This window comes from Pelophylax lessonae (genome assembly GCF_965119305.1).
Source record: "Pelophylax lessonae genome assembly, chromosome: 7".
In the NCBI taxonomy this organism is placed as follows: Eukaryota; Metazoa; Chordata; class Amphibia; order Anura; family Ranidae; genus Pelophylax; species Pelophylax lessonae.
The window spans coordinates 176,499,466-176,521,401 of record NC_138774.1 but is presented as its reverse complement, the minus strand read 5'-3'; the positions used below and the strand labels follow the sequence as shown (position 1 = coordinate 176,521,401).

General features: G+C 41.6%; 1 protein-coding gene across 10 annotated transcripts in view; it reads left to right on the top strand.

Annotated features, from left to right (window-relative positions):
* Window positions 1-14,638, top strand: part of DAB2IP (DAB2 interacting protein) — a 695,389-nt gene extending 680,751 nt beyond the window's left edge. For 9 of the 10 annotated variants that reach the window (XM_082263570.1, XM_082263568.1, XM_082263573.1 and 6 more), the window contains one exon: window positions 6,941-7,336. In XM_082263570.1, coding sequence (XP_082119696.1) covers window positions 6,941-7,108 — 168 coding nt within the window. In that variant the 3' untranslated portion in view covers window positions 7,109-7,336. Of the gene's footprint in view, window positions 1-6,940; window positions 7,337-13,390 lie in introns of those variants that run through there. The other variant, XM_082263572.1, reaches the window with a different exon arrangement.
* Window positions 14,639-21,936: the final 7,298 nt, after the last annotated feature.

Below are 21,936 nucleotides of genomic sequence, written 5' to 3'. Positions count from 1 at the left end.
TGAGCGGCCAATCGTTATATGGTGAAGGATTTATTCTCAGAAGCTTTACTTTCAAGCACCAGCACTTTCTGGTTTTTGCTTTACATTTACTGGAATTTTTGCACCAGTTTTTCAGCACCAAACTTTTCTATATATATATATCTGGTTTTGGGATTTTTACACAGTTTTGATTAATTATAATGAACTATTTACACTATTTTTACGATTTTAAGAATCTACTCCTTTTATATGTACGAATTTAACCTATATGAATTGTAATTTTGTACATTTATTTATGGCACTTCCTCACTTTATTTGCATTTATTGATACACTTTTGTGTATATTTATATATAAGTGGCGCTGCACTTCTCTCATTTACTATAATTTAAAATACACCTATGATAACAATTATGGACCCTTAATTTCTTTGTAAGTGGCAAACTTACAAAATCGAGAGGGGATCAAATAATAATTTTTCCCACTGTATATATACCAAAGTTTGTGAACCGACTTTCACACAGACTAAATAATATTAACTGATTTTTACCAATGAAATGCAGCAGAATACATTTTTTGCTAAATATATGAACAACAAATATTTATTTGCAAAATTTTATAACCGAAACAAAGAAAAATGCTTTTTTTGTTTTTTTTTCATAATTTTCAGTTTTTTTTGTTTATTTAGCAAAAAACAAAAAACCCAGAGGTGATTAAATACCACCAAAGAAAGCTCTATTTGTGTGAATAAAATGTGAAAAATTTAGTTTGGGTACAGTGTTGCATGACCGTGCAATTGTAAGGGGGTAAAAGTGCCGGTATTGAAATGGTTATGGGGAAAAAAAAAGAAAAGCCCTTTTCTTTTTTTCTTTCAGTAGCTTAGTAGATGCCCCCTACTTTTTGTTAATGGGGTAGTGCAGCGTTAATTTTGAAGTAAAATTTTGATTTAGTTTTAGTCAGTCTTTTGACTAAAAATATAATTTTTGTAAGAACTTACCGTAAAATTCTTTTCTCCTGACAGTCGCCACCCGTTCAGTTAGCCTTCACGAGTGGGGTAATGGCACCCTCTGCAGTAGCAGGCTAGGCAGTGAAAAGGTTAAACAAAAGCCTTTACACATAACACACCTCTAGGGGGCTGTTCCTCAGCTACTACGAGCTGCTGTTCAGTTTTGTAGCAAGCAGTACATGAAGACTATCAACCCCAAAAAGAAGAGGGGCGGGGGCGGTGACTGTCAAGAGGACTCAGAGAAAATAATTTTGCGGTAAGTTCTTACAAAATTTATATTTTCTCTTACGTCCTCTGACAGTCGCCACCCATTCAGTTAGCCTTCACGAGTGGGATGTCCCAAAGCAGTGCAGGTGTGAGGGGTGGGAAGACGCAACCAAAGAAAAGGCAACGTGCAACCAGGCCAGAGTCGAAAAAAACTGAGCCAACAGGGCAACAAAAGCTCAACAGGAGCCAACCCTGGACAAATACACCCCAAGAAGAGACAGAAACACGCGTCTCTGCAAAACAACTGCCGCGCACAAAACTTTGCGGCCAAAGGAAGCATTCGAGGATGCCATCATATCAAGTTTGTAAAATCTTGTGAAAGTGTGCACAGACGACCAGGTCCCTGCTTTGCACACCTGAGCCACAGAAGTCTGATGGCGAAACACCCAAGAGGCACTGACAGCTCTAGTAGAATGAGCCCTGACAGGGAAAGGAGGAACCTGACTCCTCTTGATTGAATAGGCCTGAGCAATCATCTGTCTGATCCATTTAGAAATGGTCGCCGCGGATGTGGCTTTGTCCTTCCGAGGTCCCTCAGGAAGGGACAAACAGGGATTTAGACTTCTGAAAAAACTCAGTGGTGGACAGGTAAACCCTGACCGCCCTAACCACATCCAAGGAATGTAAGGCAATTTCCTTGGGATGCTTGGGTTTGGCACAAAGCGAAGGGCAAAACAACATCTTCCTAGAGGTGGAAAGCAGATACCACCTTGGGAAGAAAAGAGGAATTGGGTCTCAAGACCACTTTGTCTCTATGACCAACTCGATAAGGCGAGCGGCAAGACCGAGCCCCCAACTCAGACACTCTGCAAGCAGAGGTGACAGCCACCAGAAAAGCAACTTTCTGGGACAACACAGGCAGAGGTATGTCTCTGATGTTTTCAAAGGGAGGCCGTTGCAAAACTGACAAAACCAAGTTCAAGTCCCATGGCGGCAAAGGAGCTTTCCTTGGGGGAGCCAGATGTCGCACCCTCTGAATAAAGGTGCGAATCAAGGAATTAGTCGCCAAGGGACGCTGGAAATGAATGGCCAAGGCCGACAACTGACCTTTAATCGTGGCCAGCGCCAAACGCTGATCCACACCTTCCTGTAGGAAGGCCAAACCCTCGCCACAGAAAAGGAGCGGGAATGAAACCCCTGTGACCCGCACCAGGCAATGGTAAATTTTTCTAGAGGTAGCTCTTCGAGCCTTCAATAAGGTAGGAATGACAGCACTCGAAAGACCCTTGTCTCTCAAGAGTTGGCTTTCAATAGCCACGCCATCAAAGCCAGAGACTGTAAAGCAGGATGGAAGATTGGCCCTTGAGACTGTAGATCATCTCACAGCGGAAGCCGCCAGGGAGGCTCGACGACCATCTGCACCGTGTCTACGTACCAAGACCAACGCGGCCAGTCTGGGGCTACCAGAATGACCCGCACCTGTTCCGACGCCAACCTGCGGAGGAACCTGGATAACAGTAGAATCGGAGGGAAGGCATAAATCAGCCGACACCAGTGCCAGGGCACCACCAACGCGTCCATGGGTCCGCCAGAGGATTGTGGGTTCTGGCCACGAACCTTCCCACCTTTTTGTTGAGATGGGACGCGAACAGATCTACATCCGGAGTCCCCTACCGGGCACACAGGAGGTAAACACCACCGGATGCAGGGACCATTCTCCCTGGTCCAGGGTCTGGCGACTCAGATAGTCCGCCTGCCAGTTCTCCACACCCGGAACGTGAACGGCCGAAATCACCGGAAGGTGCGTCTTGGCCCAAGAGAGGAGCTCGGCCGCACGGGCACTCTTGGTGCCCCCTTGGTGAGTGAAGTAAGCCCCTGCCATGGCGTTGTCCGTCTGCACCCGGACCGGGCAACCCTGAAGCCGAGTTGACCAACGGAACAAGCAGAGCTTGATTGCTCGGAGCTCCAAGATGTTTATCGGTAAGAAGGCCTCCTCCACCGACCACGTGCCCAGAACTCCACCCCAGCCCGACAGGATGGCATCCGTGGTGATCACCGTCCACAGCAGAGCCCGGAAGGACTTGCCTTGTGCCAGAGTCGGTGACAGGAACCACCAAAGATCCAATATTGCGAGGTGGCTCAGAGAAATTCTTCTGTCCAACGACTGAGGCGTTCTGTTCCACCTGACAAGAATCCCTGACAAGAATCTCTGCTTGCAGAGTTCTCGTGTGAAATTGAGCAAATGAGATTGCTACGAAAGCCGAATCCATCAAGGCCCAGGGACCACATGCAGGCCCGTAGAGAGGAGAGATCGTGGTCCTTGAGGGACCTGATCTGGTCCTGCAGGGTCCGGAGTTTGTCCTCCGGGAGAAAGAACTTTACCTGAGCGGAGTCCAGGACCATCTTCAGGTACAGGAGGCAAACCAAAGGGGACGGTCTACCCGAACTCCTTGAGCGTCTGAACCGTGATCGACAGATCGCTCGTCAAGGTGGCACACGAGCTCGACCTTAACAGGAGGTCGTCCAGATAACCGAGGACCGCAATCCCCTTAAATGCAGTAAAGCCAGCAACGGGGCCAAAACTTTGATGAAGACCCTGGGAGCCGAAGTGAGACCGAAGGGCAATGCCACAAACTGATAACGCTCCTCTGCCACCGTTAAGCGGAGATACCGCTGATGACCCATGGAGACAGGGATGTGCAGATACGCATCCTTTAAGTCGATGGAGGCCAGAAAGTCCCCTGGACTCAATGATGCCACCACCGACCAGATGGATTCCCACCAGAACTTATGAACCCTGACAAAACGGTCCAGATCGGATGCACTATGCCCTCCTTACTTGGGCACCATTAACAGATTGGAGTAAAAACCGCGAAACCTGTCCCGTGAAGGGACTGGCACAATGACTCCTTGGGTGAGAAGACCTTGAACCGCCCCCTTGAGATCTCCGAAACGATCGGAAGTCAGATGGAGATTTGATGGAAAGAACCTGTCAGCGGGGCAAGATCGAAACTCGATCTTGTACCCTGAACTAATCAGTCCGCGAACCCACCTGTCCTGATTTTGGGACAAACAGGGTTCCTGGAAACAACGCAGACATCCCCCCACCCCTGAAACGGGTATGGGCATCCCTTCAGGAAGAGGCGGACTGGGCCCCCAAACCGGCCTGACCGACCTTGGGCTTACCTGACCATGGCTACTTGTGACCACCTGAGGTCTTGAAGGATTTCCTGTCATCCTGTGCCCCGAAGGCACGAAAGGACCCACGATGAGCCTTAAAAGAAAGGCCCCCGCCTAGCCCAGGGTGATTTTCCCTTAGAGGCTTGGGGCAAAAGAGTACTCTTGCCCCCCGTAAGCCCCTTGATCAACTCATCCAGAGTGTCCCCAAAAGGATGACTACCAACTTAAGGGACATCAGACAGTCTTCTTGGAAGCGTGGCCAGCCGACCAGCTTTTCGGCCAAATAATGCGGCGGATCGCAACCCCGACCGCAGACAGCCGTGCAACCCAGGGAGCCTCGTCCAAGGTCGCGCCACACAGGTACATCACGGCCTGGGTCACTTGATCCACCATGTCCAGGGCAGGCGGAGATACTGACTTTTGCCACCAACGTGCACTCCGGGGGGACCATTCCGTGACAGCTTGAGAAACGATCACTGAAGCAAACACAGACTTGAGCAGGAAGCCCGCCATGTGGCGCAAAAGCGCCCACACACACCTATTCCCCGGATCCTTAAACACCGAGGAGTCCTCCGTGTGCATCAAGGTAGATTCATTTAGTCTAGAAACAGTGTGGTCTACCCTATGTGACACCATCCAATGATTCTCAACATGATCCGCAAAGGGATAACGGCATTTAAACTACTTGGGCACTGCTAGCATATATGTTTGATGCCACGCCATTGGTCGTTCACGGTTTCGTGAAACACCTTGGGGCAGGGAAAAACCTGACCCGACTTATGGGCTTTGCGGGACCCTAAGGAAACCTGTTTACCTGACAGGGAGGGCTCATCATCAAGATTTAAAGTCTCCTTAATGGAGCTAATAAGTGCATCTACCGTAGCGCGGTCCCGCGCCTCCGTAGAGGAAGACTCTTCCTCCTCCCCACCTGAATGTGAGGAGTGGGACCCCTCAAGGGGGACGTTGTCCGTGGCAACCAAATCAGGCTAAGAGACAGAGAGCATAGGCCGTGTTTTAGAAGTGCGTTCAGACAGCAGCAGAACTACTTAGGACGCCAAAGTCGCAAGAGCAGGAGATAATGAGGAGTTCCTGAAGCACCAATCAGGTCTGTGGGAAATTTGCCATCCTGGGACTCCATATTAGTAATAAAAACATTTTAAGGACGCTGGCCCTTTAAAAGGGCGGTTCCCGCGGACCCCCACTGGAAACTGCACCACCTGTGGAAACCCTTCAAAAACAGCAAAGAAACCGTTTTTACAGGAAAATGCCAGAGAAAACAGTTAAAATCACCCCACAGTGTCTGTACTTGCCACACGCTGCTGCAGTGAAAATGAGAGAAAAGAGGAAGGGACCTCATGCACAGAGGTCTATGCCCGCCCTGAGCCACAAACAAATGGTGCCTGATAAAAGTCTATAGGAGTCTACTAGGCGGTTGCCCATACCAAAGATGGCGCCCGATTGGCGCCAAAACGATGAGCTAAAATGGCTGCTGCCCACACAGTGAGTCCCAAACAGCCTGCCCTCGTGAACGGCGGCCGCGTGAACGGCGCCAAATAGAGCAAAAAATACATGCGCTGGCCCCAACAGGGAACCCCAGAGAGCACCCCCGGGATGTATGAAGCCCCCACACCCCCCCCAGTCATGGCAGTATGCACCGCAGAGCGCCCCCAGCAGGGGCAGGGAGGAAGGGGGCCATGCCATACGGCCAGGAGGGGAGATACCACAGAAGCCACCATGTACTGCCATCCCCCTAAGAGTGGGCCCACAGAACACCCCCACAGATAAATAGTCCCCTTTTAGAGACCCAGGGGTAGTAGCACTCACCAGTCCAGCGAATGCGGGCACCGCTCTGATACGGAACACCTCCTACCCTGAGAGGGGGATGCCATCAGCCAGGAAGGATGCTAGAAACTTACGGGTGTTCCGGAGTTGAGACATCCCGGCGAAGAAGGGACTCCGCAGGCTCATCCCCATCCCAAGGGGCACTGTCATTACGAGGCCAGGGCGCACCAATGACCTGCGACGCTGGGTGGCAGGCTGGGACTCCATAAGGATCTATATTATCTAGTGTGAGGCCCAGCTCTGCTGTTACTTTAGTTCTCCAAGTATTCCCTGACTAACTAGCGATAGTGAGTGAAATAAAAAGGTATTTTCAAAGAAAAAAAGCACTTTTCAAGAAAAAAAATATAAAGAAACTGAGACACTAGGTCCCAGCAGCATAAAACTGAAGAGCAGCTCCTAGTGGCTGATGGGTAATAGCTGAGAAACAGCCCCCTAGAGGTGTGTTATGTGTAAAGGCTTTTCACTGCCTAGCCTGCTCCTGCAGAGGGCGCCATTACACACTCGTCAAAGCTAACTGAACGGGCGGTGACTGTCAGAGGACGTAAGAGAAATTACATTTTAGTTTTAGTCATCTGAATCGTTTTAGTCGACTAAAATAGTGTTATTTTTATTGACGCAATTAACACTGCTGTACAAATTTACTTGCAGCTTTATAGATGACAATGTGTAGTAACTACCAAGCAAATATGAATTTCATGGAGTCAAAAGTTGTCTTTTTGTCATTTCAGGAAAAGCGTATTGCCTCACTAGATGCCGCCAACGCCAGGTTAATGAGTGCCCTAACGCAGCTAAAAGAGAGGTACAGCATGCAAACACGTAATGGAATTTCACCCACAAACCCAACTAAATTGCAGATCACAGAAAACGGTGAATTCAGAAACAGCAGTAATTGTTAACGGTCGGAATACAGCAGAGACACATGACCGTTGCCCCCGCTAATAACGGACTTGGCTCACTATGGATGGTCCTGCTCTGACGCACTCATTGCTGGAGGCAACACATTAGACTGATGTATTCTGGGAAACACCTAGAAATGCAAATGATAGCGATTTTTTTTTCTTGGAGAAAAAACTACTCACAGATGTTGTAAAAAATGTGCCATAACAATACATATTTGTATATGATTCCTGTTATTGCTGGTGAATTATTTTAATGTTAAATGATACTATTTTTATTTCTTTCTTGTCCAAAAACATTTGCCAAAATCTACCCACAAGGGTAGGACAGAAAAATATAGTAAGCAAATATTCTAACACTATGGGTGGCCTAGAATGCCTGCAGAGCCCTGTACGGCGGAGATATGAACACTGATGACACCTGCACTTTGTCCGTGGATCCCGTAGGATTCCCATTTAACTATAAAATAAAAATGTAAAACAGCAGCAAATCACTTCTTCTCTCCTTCAAAAGTATGTTTGACTGGTTTACATTTAGCCTTTCATAAGGAAATGGGAAGCAGTCACTTGCCTGCATTATATCTACTAAATTCCTCCAGATACCCATGTATGTGTCCAATCAGGAAATAATCACTTTTCAGTAATGGCCCACTGTTATTTACACTGGTCAGAAGTGATGCCCTCTGCTGGACAGAGGTGGGACACCTATGGCTAAAGTTAGTCTTCCAGATAAATATGGCCAGATTATCTACATGTGGGATCAAGATGCTTTGCAAGAATAACCCCTCATCTGTTGTGCAGCCTCTACTCCACATGGATTCCTAACCCTCCAATGTGGCCTAAACCAGCATTAGGATCTTCAAAATAATTGCTTTTCCATTTCCCACACTTTGACACTTCAAACCAGAGAATATTTGGTGGTGAAGTTTAGCAAAGTACCAGAAAATGGTGGGAGAAAAAAGTTGAAGACTGGATTCTGGCCTTTAGAAAGTGGTCCCTGAGCTTAACATGATTAATGGCTTGTAACCAATAGCAACAGTCCGCCAAAGGCAGAAAAAGTATAGGGAGACTGCAGTGAGTCTAGAAGACAAGCTCTGTGTGCAAGGTAATGTAGTCAGCCTTCCTGAAGAGTACAGAAAGATTGTAGAAAAGTCTAATAGACAGCTCTGCATCAGGCAGTGTAGGCAGCCTTCCTGCAGAATTGCTGTTGAGAGGTCAGGTTAAGCCACGTAGAAATGGTGTTTTTTAGCAGTCTAAAAGACTTACAGTAAGAGAAACAGTAAAGTTTTCCGTGTAGCTGTAGGACGTGCCTGTATCTAATAAGAATAAATATGATTACTTTTTGTGCATAAATTGTGCAGAGAAAAAAAAAAAGCAATATTCACTGTATGTGTTCTATATCAGTAACACACAATGGCACAGCTGTTTAGTTTAAGCGAATATTCACATATACCTTTTATCAAAAAATGTAGAAAAAGAGTAGAGCTCACCTTTACAAGATCAGTGAAAGAGTCTTCAAACTTCAAACAACTTTATGCAGCATATTTCAAATGAAACGTGCCATGTTGGACTGATAACGAAAGGCCATCATTACCCAGATTTCTAAGCTGACATTTCCATGGAGGACAAGTCTCCGTCACATAAATTGTGACATGGACAGACAGCTGCACCAGCTTTGAATCAGGAATTTGTCATCTCTATCCACTTAAAAAGACAAGTTCACAGATGGACAGGCCAATTATTTTGTCAGAAAACTATTGGTGATACCGGACTACACAAAACAGTGTTCTCAAGTTAAATCAGAACTGCTTTTGCACTGTACACCCTGTAGTCCTCTATGCATTCAGAAATAGTTTATCATATGCAATCCTATTCCTCTCCACATAACACAGCAGAAGAAAATTAGATGCCATAAGTTTCCTGCTCCACCTCCGACAGAAATAAAATTTCCACTGAACAATATAATAATTTAAACTATAAGTGAGTAAATTATAAATTTCCCTCTTATAACCAAAACTCCCCAAATACAAGGCTTGCATCTTAGCCTTAGATAGTTTTAGCATAACAATATACCTCAATATGGCTGTAATGCAAGTATTCCCCTGAACAAACAGTGCAGTCACATCTGCATTATATCCACACAGTAGAGATGGCAGTTTAGCAGAATTCAGGAGAGCAGGGAGGATATATGGATTGAACTCTTGTACCTGGCACTAAGACTCAAGTTTTTTTTTTTTTCTTGGCTCTCTACACAAAGTTGTGAATTATGCAGGTGATTCCCTTGTAATGCAGAATCTGCCAAGCGTGAACCATCTACTCAGTTTGGTGTTATGAAACTTCCAATATTATCCTGTCTCATGTCTAACGAAACACTGCACTGTATCAAAGAGTGAATCTGAGAAGTCTACATATTCTCTCTGCTCAAAAAGCATTTATGAGGCTGTATAAAATCTCATATAGTATATACAGTATCTCACAAAAGTGAGTACTTCCCTCACATTTTTTTGTAAATATTTTATTATATCTTTTCATGTGACAACATTGAAGAAATTACACTTTTTTTTTTTTTTAAATTAGTTGAAGAAATGACACTTTGAAACAATGTAAAGTAGTGAGTGTACAGCCTGTATAACAGTGTAAATTTGCTGTCCCCTCAAAATAACTCAACACAGCCATTAATGTCTAAACCGCTGGCAACAAAAGTGAGTACACCCCTAAGTGAAAATGTCAATATTGAACATGGAGTTCACCAGAGCTTCACAGGTGGCCACTGGAGTCCTCTTCCACTCCTCCATGATGACATCACGGAGCTGGTGGAAGTTAGAGAGCTTGCGCTCCTCCACCTTCAGTTTGAGGATGCCCCACAGATGCCTAATAGGAATTAGGTCAGGAGACATGCTTCGCCAGTCCATTGCCTTTACCCTCAGCTTCTTAAGGCAAGGCAGCAGTTATCTTGGAGGTGTGTTTTGGGTCGTTATCATGTTGGAATACTGCCCTGCAGCCCAGTCTCCGAAGGGAGGGGATCATGCTCTGCTTCAGTATGTCACAGTACATGTAGGCATTCATGGTTCCTTCAATGAACTGTAGCTCCCCAGTTCCGGCAGCACTCATGCAGCCCTAGACCATGACACTCCCACCTGCATGCTTGACTGTAGGTAAGACACACTTGTCTTTGTACTCCCCACCTGATTGGCGCCACACACGCTTGACACCATCTGAACCAAATAAGTTTATCTTGGGCTCTCATCCATCCGACCACAGGACATGGTTCCAGTAATCCATGTCCTTAGTCTACTTGTCTTCAGCAAACTGTTTGTGGGCTTTCTTGTGCATCATCTTTAGTAGAGGCTTCCTTCTGGGATGACAGCCATGCAGACCAATTTGATGCAATGTGCGGCGTATGGTCTGAGCACTGACAGGCAACCCACCACCCCTTCAACCTCTGCAGCAATGCTGGCAGCACTCATACGTCTATTTCCAAAGACAACCTGTGGACATGACACTGAGCATGTGCACATAACTTATTTGTTTGACCATGGCGAGGCCTGTTCTGAGTGGAACCTGTCCTGTCAAAACTCATTGGTCTTGGTCACTGTTCTACAGCTCAGTTTCAGGGTCTAGGCAATGTTCTTTCAGTCTAGGCCAACACTAATTAGTCACATGACATCGGGGAGGGAAAATGGGTAATTGGGCCCAATTTGGACATTTTCACTTAGAGGTGTACTCACTTTTGTTGCCAGCAGTTTAGACATTAATGGCTGTGTTGGGTTATTTTGAGGGGACAGAAAATTTACACTGTTATACAAGCTGTACACTCACTACTTTTACATTGTAGCGAAGTGTAATTTCTTCAGTGTTGTCACATGAAAAGATATAATAAAATATTTACAAAAATGTGAGGGGTGTACTCACTTGTGAGATACTGTATAACTCCAGGACATAAGGAACATGTGAAATAAAGGGTAATAATTTATCAATGGAAGGAACACTAAACACATAGGAAGGAAAGAAAAAACTGGTTCACTTTCCCAAACCTGCAAACTCCCCCACCCTGTCCCATACTTGAAGAAAATATTTCATATTACATTTACATCATATATAACGTATATCTCTTTTTGTGCATTTTCACTTGTTGACAAGTGACAGCATAAACTTTGAAAAAAACAATGTGGGCTATGTTTCACATATACAGCCAATGAAGGGTATGTAGTTACTAAGTTAATGTTACAGAGGTACATCAGTCCCTATTTGTCTTTATTCGCCCCAGTTTACAGATTGATAGTTAGGAAAAATGAAAGCTAATGGTTTCCTTTGAAAGAAATGCGCCGTGCTGGGTTTTACTTGCTCAAAAGCTTGTTTGTGAATATGGAGAATTACTTGCTGCTAAGCTCTTTGATGCCTGGCAACTAAACTGGCCATGGTAAATAGATGGCAAAAAGATTCAACCTTGCTTTCTACATGCAGATAAATGGAATCCCCTGGTGTAATGCAAGTTGGCAGTAAGGTGCTCTTAAAACTAGCCTATAGCTGATCATCCAAAAAACAAAAAAAGATGACCCCAAAGCTAACCCCTCAATCACTAAACAGTCTGCACTACCCCCCAAAGTATTCCTATCCTTACTCTTTCTTGACAGACATTCTCTATCTGCATTGTCTTCCCACTGACTCCTCAGGACTTTACATTTATTATATAACAGACTTATTTTAGATTTTTTGCAAATACTGAAAAAAAAAAAAACTAAAATATATTGGTTACTCTCACTCCATTGTTTTTTAAATGGCTCAATGTTTCTTGTGCAGAATCAGCCCATCCTCTTTTTATTAGGGAGCTTAGTTCATGTCATTCTTCTGTCACATTCAGCTTTATAATATTCCTTTTATACCAAAATATTTCTCTGGCTCCCAGAAATTGACTCTTATATTGTTACACTGAAGCAATTTTAGGTCAGTCGTAACGCTTCCAATTTGCGGTGAATAGACACTTCCAGAATTCACTTATGAAAAGCCTGACTAAGCACTCTGCAGCACAGATCTGTCATATCTATTGCCAAATTGTTCTGACATTAATGCTCTGTGTTTTGACATATGCGCACAAATTTCTGTCAAATAGAAAAAAGAAAACAAAATGACTTGCAGCAGGTAGGCAGTAAATATCCCCTTAACTTTATTGCAGAAAGGAACTGATTAACAGGAAGGAACTTCTTCAAATGTAATCAACTCATTTCTGTTTAAACCAAAACTGTTTTCTTCGTTCTTAGGAATTGTTTAAAACAAAACAGATTTACATGTTTAATGTTCACTCCGGAGCCTTCATTAAATAATACGATATTCAATTTCCCCACATAGCTGGCAGAGGAATTTGGCACCATGAGACAGATTTCTGATATATTTACTCTCCGTTACAAAAATTTCACATATCTGTTCCCACTCTACTTATAAAACCATGTTATGCACCATGAAGTTTTTTCAGGGCCGCATTACGGTTTGTTTAAATAATACTTATTTGTAAACCACTAATGCCAGTTATGTCATTGTCTTTGACGGTAACATTCTTAAATCAGACTTCTAATACCTTAAATGTATTAGCCAACAGACAATGAAACTGAATATAATTACTCAGAACATATACACAGATTACAGCTCTTGGGATAAGAATATTATATATATATATATATATATATATATATATATATATATATATATAAAGGATTTTGTTTAATGGACACACTGAAGTCTGGAAGTGGACTATAATCACCAAGTGATTTTTTTTTTTTCACTTTAATATATAGCTAGTTTTCTAGATGTTGTTTAGCTTTTATGTTAAAAGTGTCAGTTGCCGGATTAAATTGTTGTGAAACGTGATTGTTGGCAAAATGGTTTTCCCAAATGCCTTTATATTCATTTTCTTTGAATGTTAACGTTTTTGTAAAGTTTATAGCAGTGGAATTTCTGACAACATCACTGATCATGGAAAATCTGTCCGAAAACATTCTGGAATCCATTTGCATGTTTAATTTTTTTCGGTCATCGTCATCCTCATTTTTTTGTGAATTTATTTTCATAGCATTTGAATGTGAAGCTTCCTCACATATTAAACCAAAAAAAATTTAGATTATCTCCTTTTTAAGCAATGCAAGTTCAGTAGTTGGGAGCCTATGGGTTTTGAAATCATGTCAGCCATAGAAAGTCTAAAAAAAAAAAAAAAAAAAAAAAAAGATTTAATATAGAAAACAATATAGGAGAAGGCGATGGTGGGTAAATTATATTTCTTTTTTTTCACAGTATGCCTTAGAAAAAAAATCATCATTAATCTGGAATACTGTCCACTTAATATTTGGGGAAAGTCTCTGCTTGGAAAAATAAAGGCACGGAAGAATGTAAGTGATCTTAAAAAATACAGAGAACCAACTCCATGATTTGCCTGCGGATTTTCCCCTTGCCTGGCGAGTCCCAATGCACAGGGATTTTATATCTGTGTTGGAGAATGCAGATTCATCCCACTGATAGCAGCCTGCTAATCAGTAAATTCCTGTTTAAAAAAAATAGTAATAATGACACCTTCCATGCTGCTCACTAGCACTGTGTGCTCCATCCCAAATTTTAAACAGCCTTCGCACAGTTTGGACTTACCGTGAGATGGGACTGACCAGCCAGAAAACTTTGTGGTTTTTATGGACAATTGTGTGTAGTAATCTTATTTTTACTGACTGAACTAGGACAATATAAAACCAATTTCATCTGTGGCCACTCAACTCCAAGGAGCCAAAATACTGAGATTTGGAGTTCCGAGTCCACAAAAGCAAAAACAGAAAAATGCTGCTTTCGGGGGTTAAAACTCCAAAAGACCTTTTTGTACAGTTTAATATTATTATCATCGAATAAAGGACAAAACTGCGGTCTTTTACCTCTACTTTCCATTATGGAAAATAAAAGAATGTATACTGTTGTAGATAACTATAAACCTGCAGAAACTTACACGGGAAGACTGGAAGTATCAATATTTTTTATTTTTAAACATGAAAAAAATTATTTATATTGTGACGTTTGTGGTCAAAATTAAAATATAAGTAAAGAGCCAACTCTATTCATGACTTGACATAACTCTGTATCTTGTAAAATATGCAATAGCAAAAATACTGAAAGGGTGTAGTCTTTCAAATAATTGCCCTAAATATATAAACTGAACTAAAACAGGAAAAAAAAAAAAAAAACATTCTCCTGTTTGCACTTATTATTTATAGACTGATATGAAGACATCTGGTCCAATTTTGTTTTTTTTTTTTGTATTTATTTTTTGCATTGGAAGTCATGCTGAGGGTCAGTAAGACTCAGCCATCAAAGATTTTACTGGTCTATGACACAGCTGAAATAAATATAATTTTATTTCTGTTACAAATACTAGTACTTTTTCTATATTTTAGATAGAGGTTTCCCTTATATCCAAGTCTACAGAACAATGAGAAATAGGGCGCAACAAAAAGGTAGCATGAAGTTTATTATGTTCCTACTTTTACAAAAGTAATCATATTGATTAAAAGATGACCAAATGTGAAATCTCAGAACTACACAGTGATTTTCTTCAAATGTTTGCCACAAATCTATTTCATGAAATACAGTACAAAAGGAGTCACATGTACTAGTCTTTTGTGTGTATACCTATGTAGGTTTGGACTATGTGGTGCTGTACAATGTGGTGAATGTAGTTGACATTGCTGCACACCATAAATTAAAAAAAAAAAAAACTTTCTCTAGGTTGGAGTGTGTCTAAAACATCAATCATACATTATATACAGGCTCACTGTAGTTCACATAAATTGATACTGGATATGGTTAGTAAAGATAGGCATGCAGTGTCATTAAGAAATAAAAATGCTTACAATGAAGTTTTATATTTGTTGTCAAAGTAAATAATTTTTTCCTTATAGCTTTCTATTTATTTATTTTTTTTTACTTGCAAATATGCAGACCAACAAATGAACAGACCAATAATATTTTTCTGGAAATGTAATGGATAGGTCAACTAGGAGGCTTTTTAAGGTAAAATGAATGGAACGTTCAAGCTAGTATTTAGAACATCACACTTCATATGTAAATAGGAGATTATTAAAGAGAGTGTAAACTAGAGGTTTTCTCTTTAATAAATGCCTTGGGTTTGAGAGTAGGTGGTTTAATTTTGGTGAAATTAAATATTAATTAGTTTTCATCTTCCATGACAGTGAATGTACTCTATTTCACAGCACATTTGCACACAGGGTGATATAATGCAGCAATCTTTTTCTTCCCAGTCATAAAAAATGGTGTTTAAATCTCCTGCAGAAGGACACCACACACAGTGTAATTACTGCAGCCATCCTCCAGAATCTCTGAACTCCAAGCTGACAGTATGATAACTCAGGCCCTCCAAAAATTGCTCATGGCTTATTCAAAATTTCACAACAATTTATAGCACCTTCAAGAGGAGAAGGTTCCTTTCCAACTACTGGCTGGTAAAATGTTTTTTGTTTGAACTGCAACAAATATAGCACCAATCTGAAGACTTCCAAATGCTCAATGGAAACCTAGGAGAAATAAATAAGCTGCCATCATAAGTCTTCCTCTAAAAATGCTAAATGAAGACAATGGATAACATGAAAGTCAGACAACCAGCATTTTCAGAAGAAAGTCAACAATAACAGCCAAGGGGCTGCTCTTAGAATTAGTTTAACTTAAAAAGGTAACATCTCAGGACCGCCATCCAACTCAAGGTGACCATTGTTTAGGTCCCAGATTCAGCATTAAAGACATACACTATATCTCAATGTGTGAAGCTCCTGAGCTATCCTTTGGCCTCCAGTGCTGGATGCAACATCAGCTGTGAAATGTAACAACTGTCACAACAAGTTTCCTCAAAAAAGAAGAATTGGCCTCTTGTTTGGATTTACCATATTCTGCCACGATAATGTCTAAAACATTTAATAAGAATGTATTGCAAGTTCTGTAAAGTTTACACAACTAAACTTTCAAAATGTTTTTTTCTATGGTGCAGAAAATTTAAAGTAATAAATACAAAATAAAGTGTACAACATTTCTTCAATCTTCCTAAATAGCTCTAGTAAAGTAAGTTTTAAAGACCATTCTAATCCTCCAGCTCCAAAAATGTCACCATGGAAATAATATCAAGATTGCTTAACTTATAACGGGTGTCGTTTGTGGACAGGAAAGGCCATTAAAAACTGCCACTAATTTCTTTGTTAAATAAATTGAAAATATATTTTGCCATTGCACAGAATCTAAATTTGCATCACTGAACATATGGCAGCTTTATTAATTGAAAAATGTATCATTTTATGGTGCAGTATCTGTAGCGTGTGATTTTTTTGTTTAAACTATTGAAGTCCACCTCAAATACATAATGTCTATACAGAATATCTGGTAAATATGGGTTATCACATATATCTATCTATGTGTACCCTTATATATTTTTTTCTGAATTAATGTGGTATAATAAAGTGTACAATAAAGGATGTAAGAATTCTTGGGCTTCATTCGAACAGTAGACAGAATTTGTATTTTATGTTGAATGGACAGGGCAAATGTCCAGATTGATGTTTAAATCTGCTGCAGTATTTGCATTGAGGTATACAGAGACATTTCTACTGATGCTGCTTGTTGAGGAATAGTGGCAGATGACCCAACGACTACTGAGAATTTTTTGTGTGTAAATAAGTGTATAGATTATGTTGATAAAATAAAGGTTAATAAAAAGTTGTGAATATCTCAGTTTCATTGTAAAAATGGCTCTCTGGAATACTGGGACTTTTAACTTTGCATTGCATCTTAAATAACTTCTGTCGCTGCAATATTAACACCTGCTAAGCACTTTGACTCTTCAGTATACTTTGAAATATCTTTTACATTACAACAAAAATGTTGTGTATGGCAACTCGAATATAATTAAAAATAGATTTTTTTAAACTCATTAAAAAGGTATTTTTTGCATACATATTTCCATATGCTTTTCCCCTACTGTACCTTACCACATTTTAAAATACATTCAGCTCTCCAGCCACCTCCATGTTTTACCCATACATCTGTATTTAAGCTAAAGGCCCCATTACAGGAAACAATACCTTATATATTTTTTTTCTTTCAAATAGAAAACAATGTCATTCATGTTAGTAATGTTTCTCTCATATGCCTTCTTAATTGTCAACAGCTAAAAAATGCATAATGAACAAAGCTGCACATTATTCAGTTCCTTTTTATCTAAAAACAAACGTTTACAGTTTGTTTAGCAACTTCATCCAATTTGTCATCTGCTTTCCATACATGCTATTTATCTGTCATTTTTTTTATTTGAGAAGGTCAAACTTTATAATAGCTTGAAAAGGGACACTAGAACTAACAGTAAAGAGAAATCTGGAATTGGCTGAGAACAAAATTATTTTAAAATCTATCCTGTCAGTTTATTTGAGGAGATTGCTCAGTAGATAGGCCAGTAGTTATTTTTATATTATTTTTGAAAGATCTACTTTCTATGTTATCAATGTACTAACATTTTACAAATTGTGTTCTAAGAATGACGTGGATGTGCAATTCATGTATATCGGAAACTAGAATAATAAAGATTTATTTACATATTTTATTCTGTTTTCACGTCTTTTAGTGGGTGTCTGTTTTAGGATAACATACCGATATGTGACCAGCTTATTTACTAAATATCAGAACTAGTTAGCCTTCAATAATGCTCCAAAAAAAAAAAAAACAATGACACTTCTAGGTCATTTACAACGACAGTTAAAGGAAAAAAAAAAAAAAAACTCTATGGTCAAGTTTCTCACAGCCACCTTGCAAGCATAAACATCAAAAGTGACAGTACAAGAAGCAGGAGAGGAAGTTCCACTGCACAAACTCTAGGAATACATAGGAATGGGGAAGAGTTAAAACAGCTGACAGTTTTTTTTTTTTCATTGTCCTGCTGGTACAATTATCACTCAGTGGGAACACAGGCAACAATGTAACCCTGAAAGATGTAACAATCTGTGAATTGGGGAGAGGCTGTGAGATGTCACAGGACTCTCTTCCCCATTCACAGATTATGTTACAGACAGTGTTATTAAAGATAGAACTTTTCTCAGTGGAGGAGAAGACATATCCCCAATGGACCATCTGTATTGCAATTCTGCCTGAAGACCCTCTGCTGAGCTGGAAGTTCCGAGACAGAATGACGACAAGGCATCCCTGCAGTGTAAATTTCTCCAGGATCCAGCTGTCTGCACAACCTGGGACACATACAGTGGGTACGGAAAGTATTCAGACCCCCTTAAATTTTTCACTCTTTGTTATATTGCAGCCATTTGCTAAAATCATTTAAGTTCCTTCATTCTTTCTCATGAATGTACACATAGCACCCCATACTGACAGAAAAACACAGAATTGTTGACATTGTTGCAGATTTATTAAAAAAGAAAAACTGAAATATCACATGGTCCTAAGTATTCAGACCCTTTGCTCAGTATTTAGTAGAAGCCCCCTTTTGATCTAATACAGCCAGGAGTCTTTTTGGGAAAGATGCAACAAGTCTTTCACACCTGGATTTGGGGATCCTCTGCCATTCCTCCTTGCAGATCCTCTCCAGTTCTGTCAGGTTGGATGCTAAACGTTGGTGGACAGCCATTTTTAGGTCTCTCCAGAGATGCTCAATTGGGTTTAAGTCAGGGCTCTGGCTGGGCCATTCAAGAACAGTCACGGAGTTGTTGTGAAGCCACTCCTTCGTTATTTTACCTGTGTGCTTAGGGTCATTGTCTTGTTGGAAGGTAAACCTTCGGCCCAGTCTGAGGTCCAGAGCACTCTGGAGAAGGTTTTTGTCCAGGATATCCCTGTACTTGCCCGCATTCATCTTTCCCTCGATTGCAACCAGTCGTCCTGTCCCTGCAGCTGAAAAACACCCCCACAGCATGATGCTGCCACCACCATGCTTCACTGTTGGGACTGTATTGGACAGGTGATGAGCAGTGCCTGGTTTTCTCTACACATACCGCTTAGAATTAAGGCCAAAAAGTTCTATTTTGGTCTCATCAGACCAGAGAATCTTATTTCTCACCATCTTGGAGTCCTTCAGGTGTTTTTTAGCGAACTCCATGCGGACTTTCATGTGTCTTACACTGAGGAGAGGCTTCCGTCGGGCCACTCTGCCATAAAGCCCTGACTGGTGGAGGGCTGCAGTGATGGTTGACTTTCTACAACTTTCTCCCATCTCCTGACTGCATCTCTGCAGCTCAGCCACAGTGATCTTTGGGTTCTTCTTTACCTCTCTCACCAAGGCTCTTCTCCCCCGATAGCTCAGTTTGGCCGGACAGCTAGCTCTAGGAAGGGTTCTGGTCGTCCCAAACGTCTTCTATTTGAGGATTATGGAGGCCACTGTGCTCTTAGGAACCTTAAGTGCAGCAGAAATCTTTTTGTAACCTTGGCCAGATCTGTGCCTTGCCACAATTCTGTCTCTGAGCTCTTCAGGCAGTTCCTTTGACCTCATGATTCTCATTTGCTCTGACATGCATTGTGATCTGGAAGGTCTTATATAGACAGGTGTGTGGCTTTCCTAATCAAGTCCAATCAGTATAATCAAACACAGCTGGACTCAAATGAAGGTGTAGAACCATCTGGAGGATCATCAAGGATGATCAGAAGAAATGGAAAGCATCTGAGTTAAAGAGGAAGTAAACTCGGCAATAAAAATCAAACTTTTAACATGTATGAAACATATATGCAATATAATTACATTGTAAGCATCATACATGTTTAAAAGTACCTTTTTTTCAAATTTAATGTATCTTCTACTTCCTGTAATAGGCAGCGCCATGTCTTCTCCTGTTTAATCGTACCCCCGCTGACGTCATTTCTGCCCTTACTGCATTATTTGCCGAAATCTCGCGCAGACTCTCTATGAACGACTGGCTCTCACTGTCTAGGAATGCTTCACTTACTCCCCCTCCCCCTGTCAGAGAGATAAGATAGCTCGGGAGAGGAGAGGAGCATCGCGAGACTTCAGCTGTGCCGTTCTCATTTACTCCCCCTCCCCTTGTGTAACTTCTCATGGTCACTCCCCTGTGAGAGAGAGACAAGGAAGCTGGGGAGAAAACCATGACAGGGAGAATCGCGAGACTTTAGCCATGCCGTTTTCAGATAGACCGGAAGAACGCAGAGATCCTTTACTTACTGAAAAGGCATGCAGACTGTGCCGTTTATTGGATAGCAGACTGGGCATGCGCCGATGACGTCATGAAATATTACAGGAAGGATTACTGGAAGAATATACAAGTAAGAAATCTTTTACATCCACCTATCGATTGCTGTGTTTATGCTGATTACAATGAGCCTAAGTGAAAATTGTGAGTTTACAACCTCTTTAATAAATCTGCAACAATGTCAACAATTCTGTGTTTTTCCGTCAATATGGGGAGCTGTGTGTACATTCATGAGGAAGAAGAATGAACCTAAATGATTTTAGCAAATGGCTGCAATATAACAAAGAGTGAAAAATTTAAGGGGGTCTGAATACTTTCCGTACCCACTGTACTTCAGTACAGGTTTGGGATGTGATAAACGTTGTAGAGATTTTCTTGAGCTAAACTTCAACTTTAATATATTGAAGTTTACCAAACAAATATTTTGTGTATCTTATAGATTTCTGCCTGCAAATCTCAAAAATAACCTGTGATTTACCTATCACACGTCCCATTTTATAGAAATCCTCTGATTCTGTCTTTACCTCATATATATATTCTTTGTTTCAATAATTTTTATTAGAAAGTTTTGTAAAAGAGGCACAACAATACAAGTATAAAAGCAAGGCACAATGCCATACATGGAAAACATGAGAACGGCCCCCGCGTAGGAGACAATAACATAAACTGACGGCATCAAACAGATAAAGGGTCCATGACGATAGAGGCAGTCAATCTGTGAAAACATATTTTAGCAACGTGGGAGTATGGGCGGGCTCAAGAGAAACAACCCAAAACATGCACACACACCCCCCCCCCCCCCGTCCATCCCCTTCAGCTCCAACTCCACACCATCCTAGACAAAAAACAATACGGGGGAATTAAAGTATAGGGGAGTGGGGGGACCCACCGCCTCTGACCCATAGGCCACCATGAACCGTCGTCCCCATGGAGAGACCTATAAACTAGTACCTTGAGGGGGAGGAGAAGAAGGAAGAAGTGAAAGAGAGAAAGAAAGAAGAAAAGGGGAAGAGGAAAGGGGGGTGAGGAAGGGGACACCGAATCAGCGCATTGGATTCCAGCTGGCATAACTAGGTGGCCATCCCTAAGAAATTACTCTGCCTCCCTCAAGCCTACCCCAGTGGGGCCTCAATGGCCCAAGAGGCTCAATTCAACCCAAGTCGGTCCGTGGGTCTCCCTCCAAATATCGCAGCCATGGGTGCCAAACCTCAAACAACTTTACCCCGTCATTCAATACTGCCGACAATCGTTCATTAATCATCAGCCAAGTCAGTTTTGCTCTAAACATTTCAAGAGGTATAGTTGCCGAACGCCAGGACCGCGCTATCACTATCCTTGCTGCCATAAAAATAAATCGTATAAGCAATTTAACTCCCCTGGGGGTGTCCTAAACCGCCTCCCCCAGCAGCCTCTTATATATATTCTAGATTTACTTTTGATTGCTTTATAAAATGCTTTGGGTTGATTTACTAAAGCTGGAGAGTGCAATATCTGGTGCAGCTCTGCAAAGAAACCAATCGGCTTCCATTTTTCTTTTTTTGGTTAAAGCTTAACCACTTAAGGACCGTTAGGTTTTACCGCTTTAATGACCAGGCCATTTTTTGC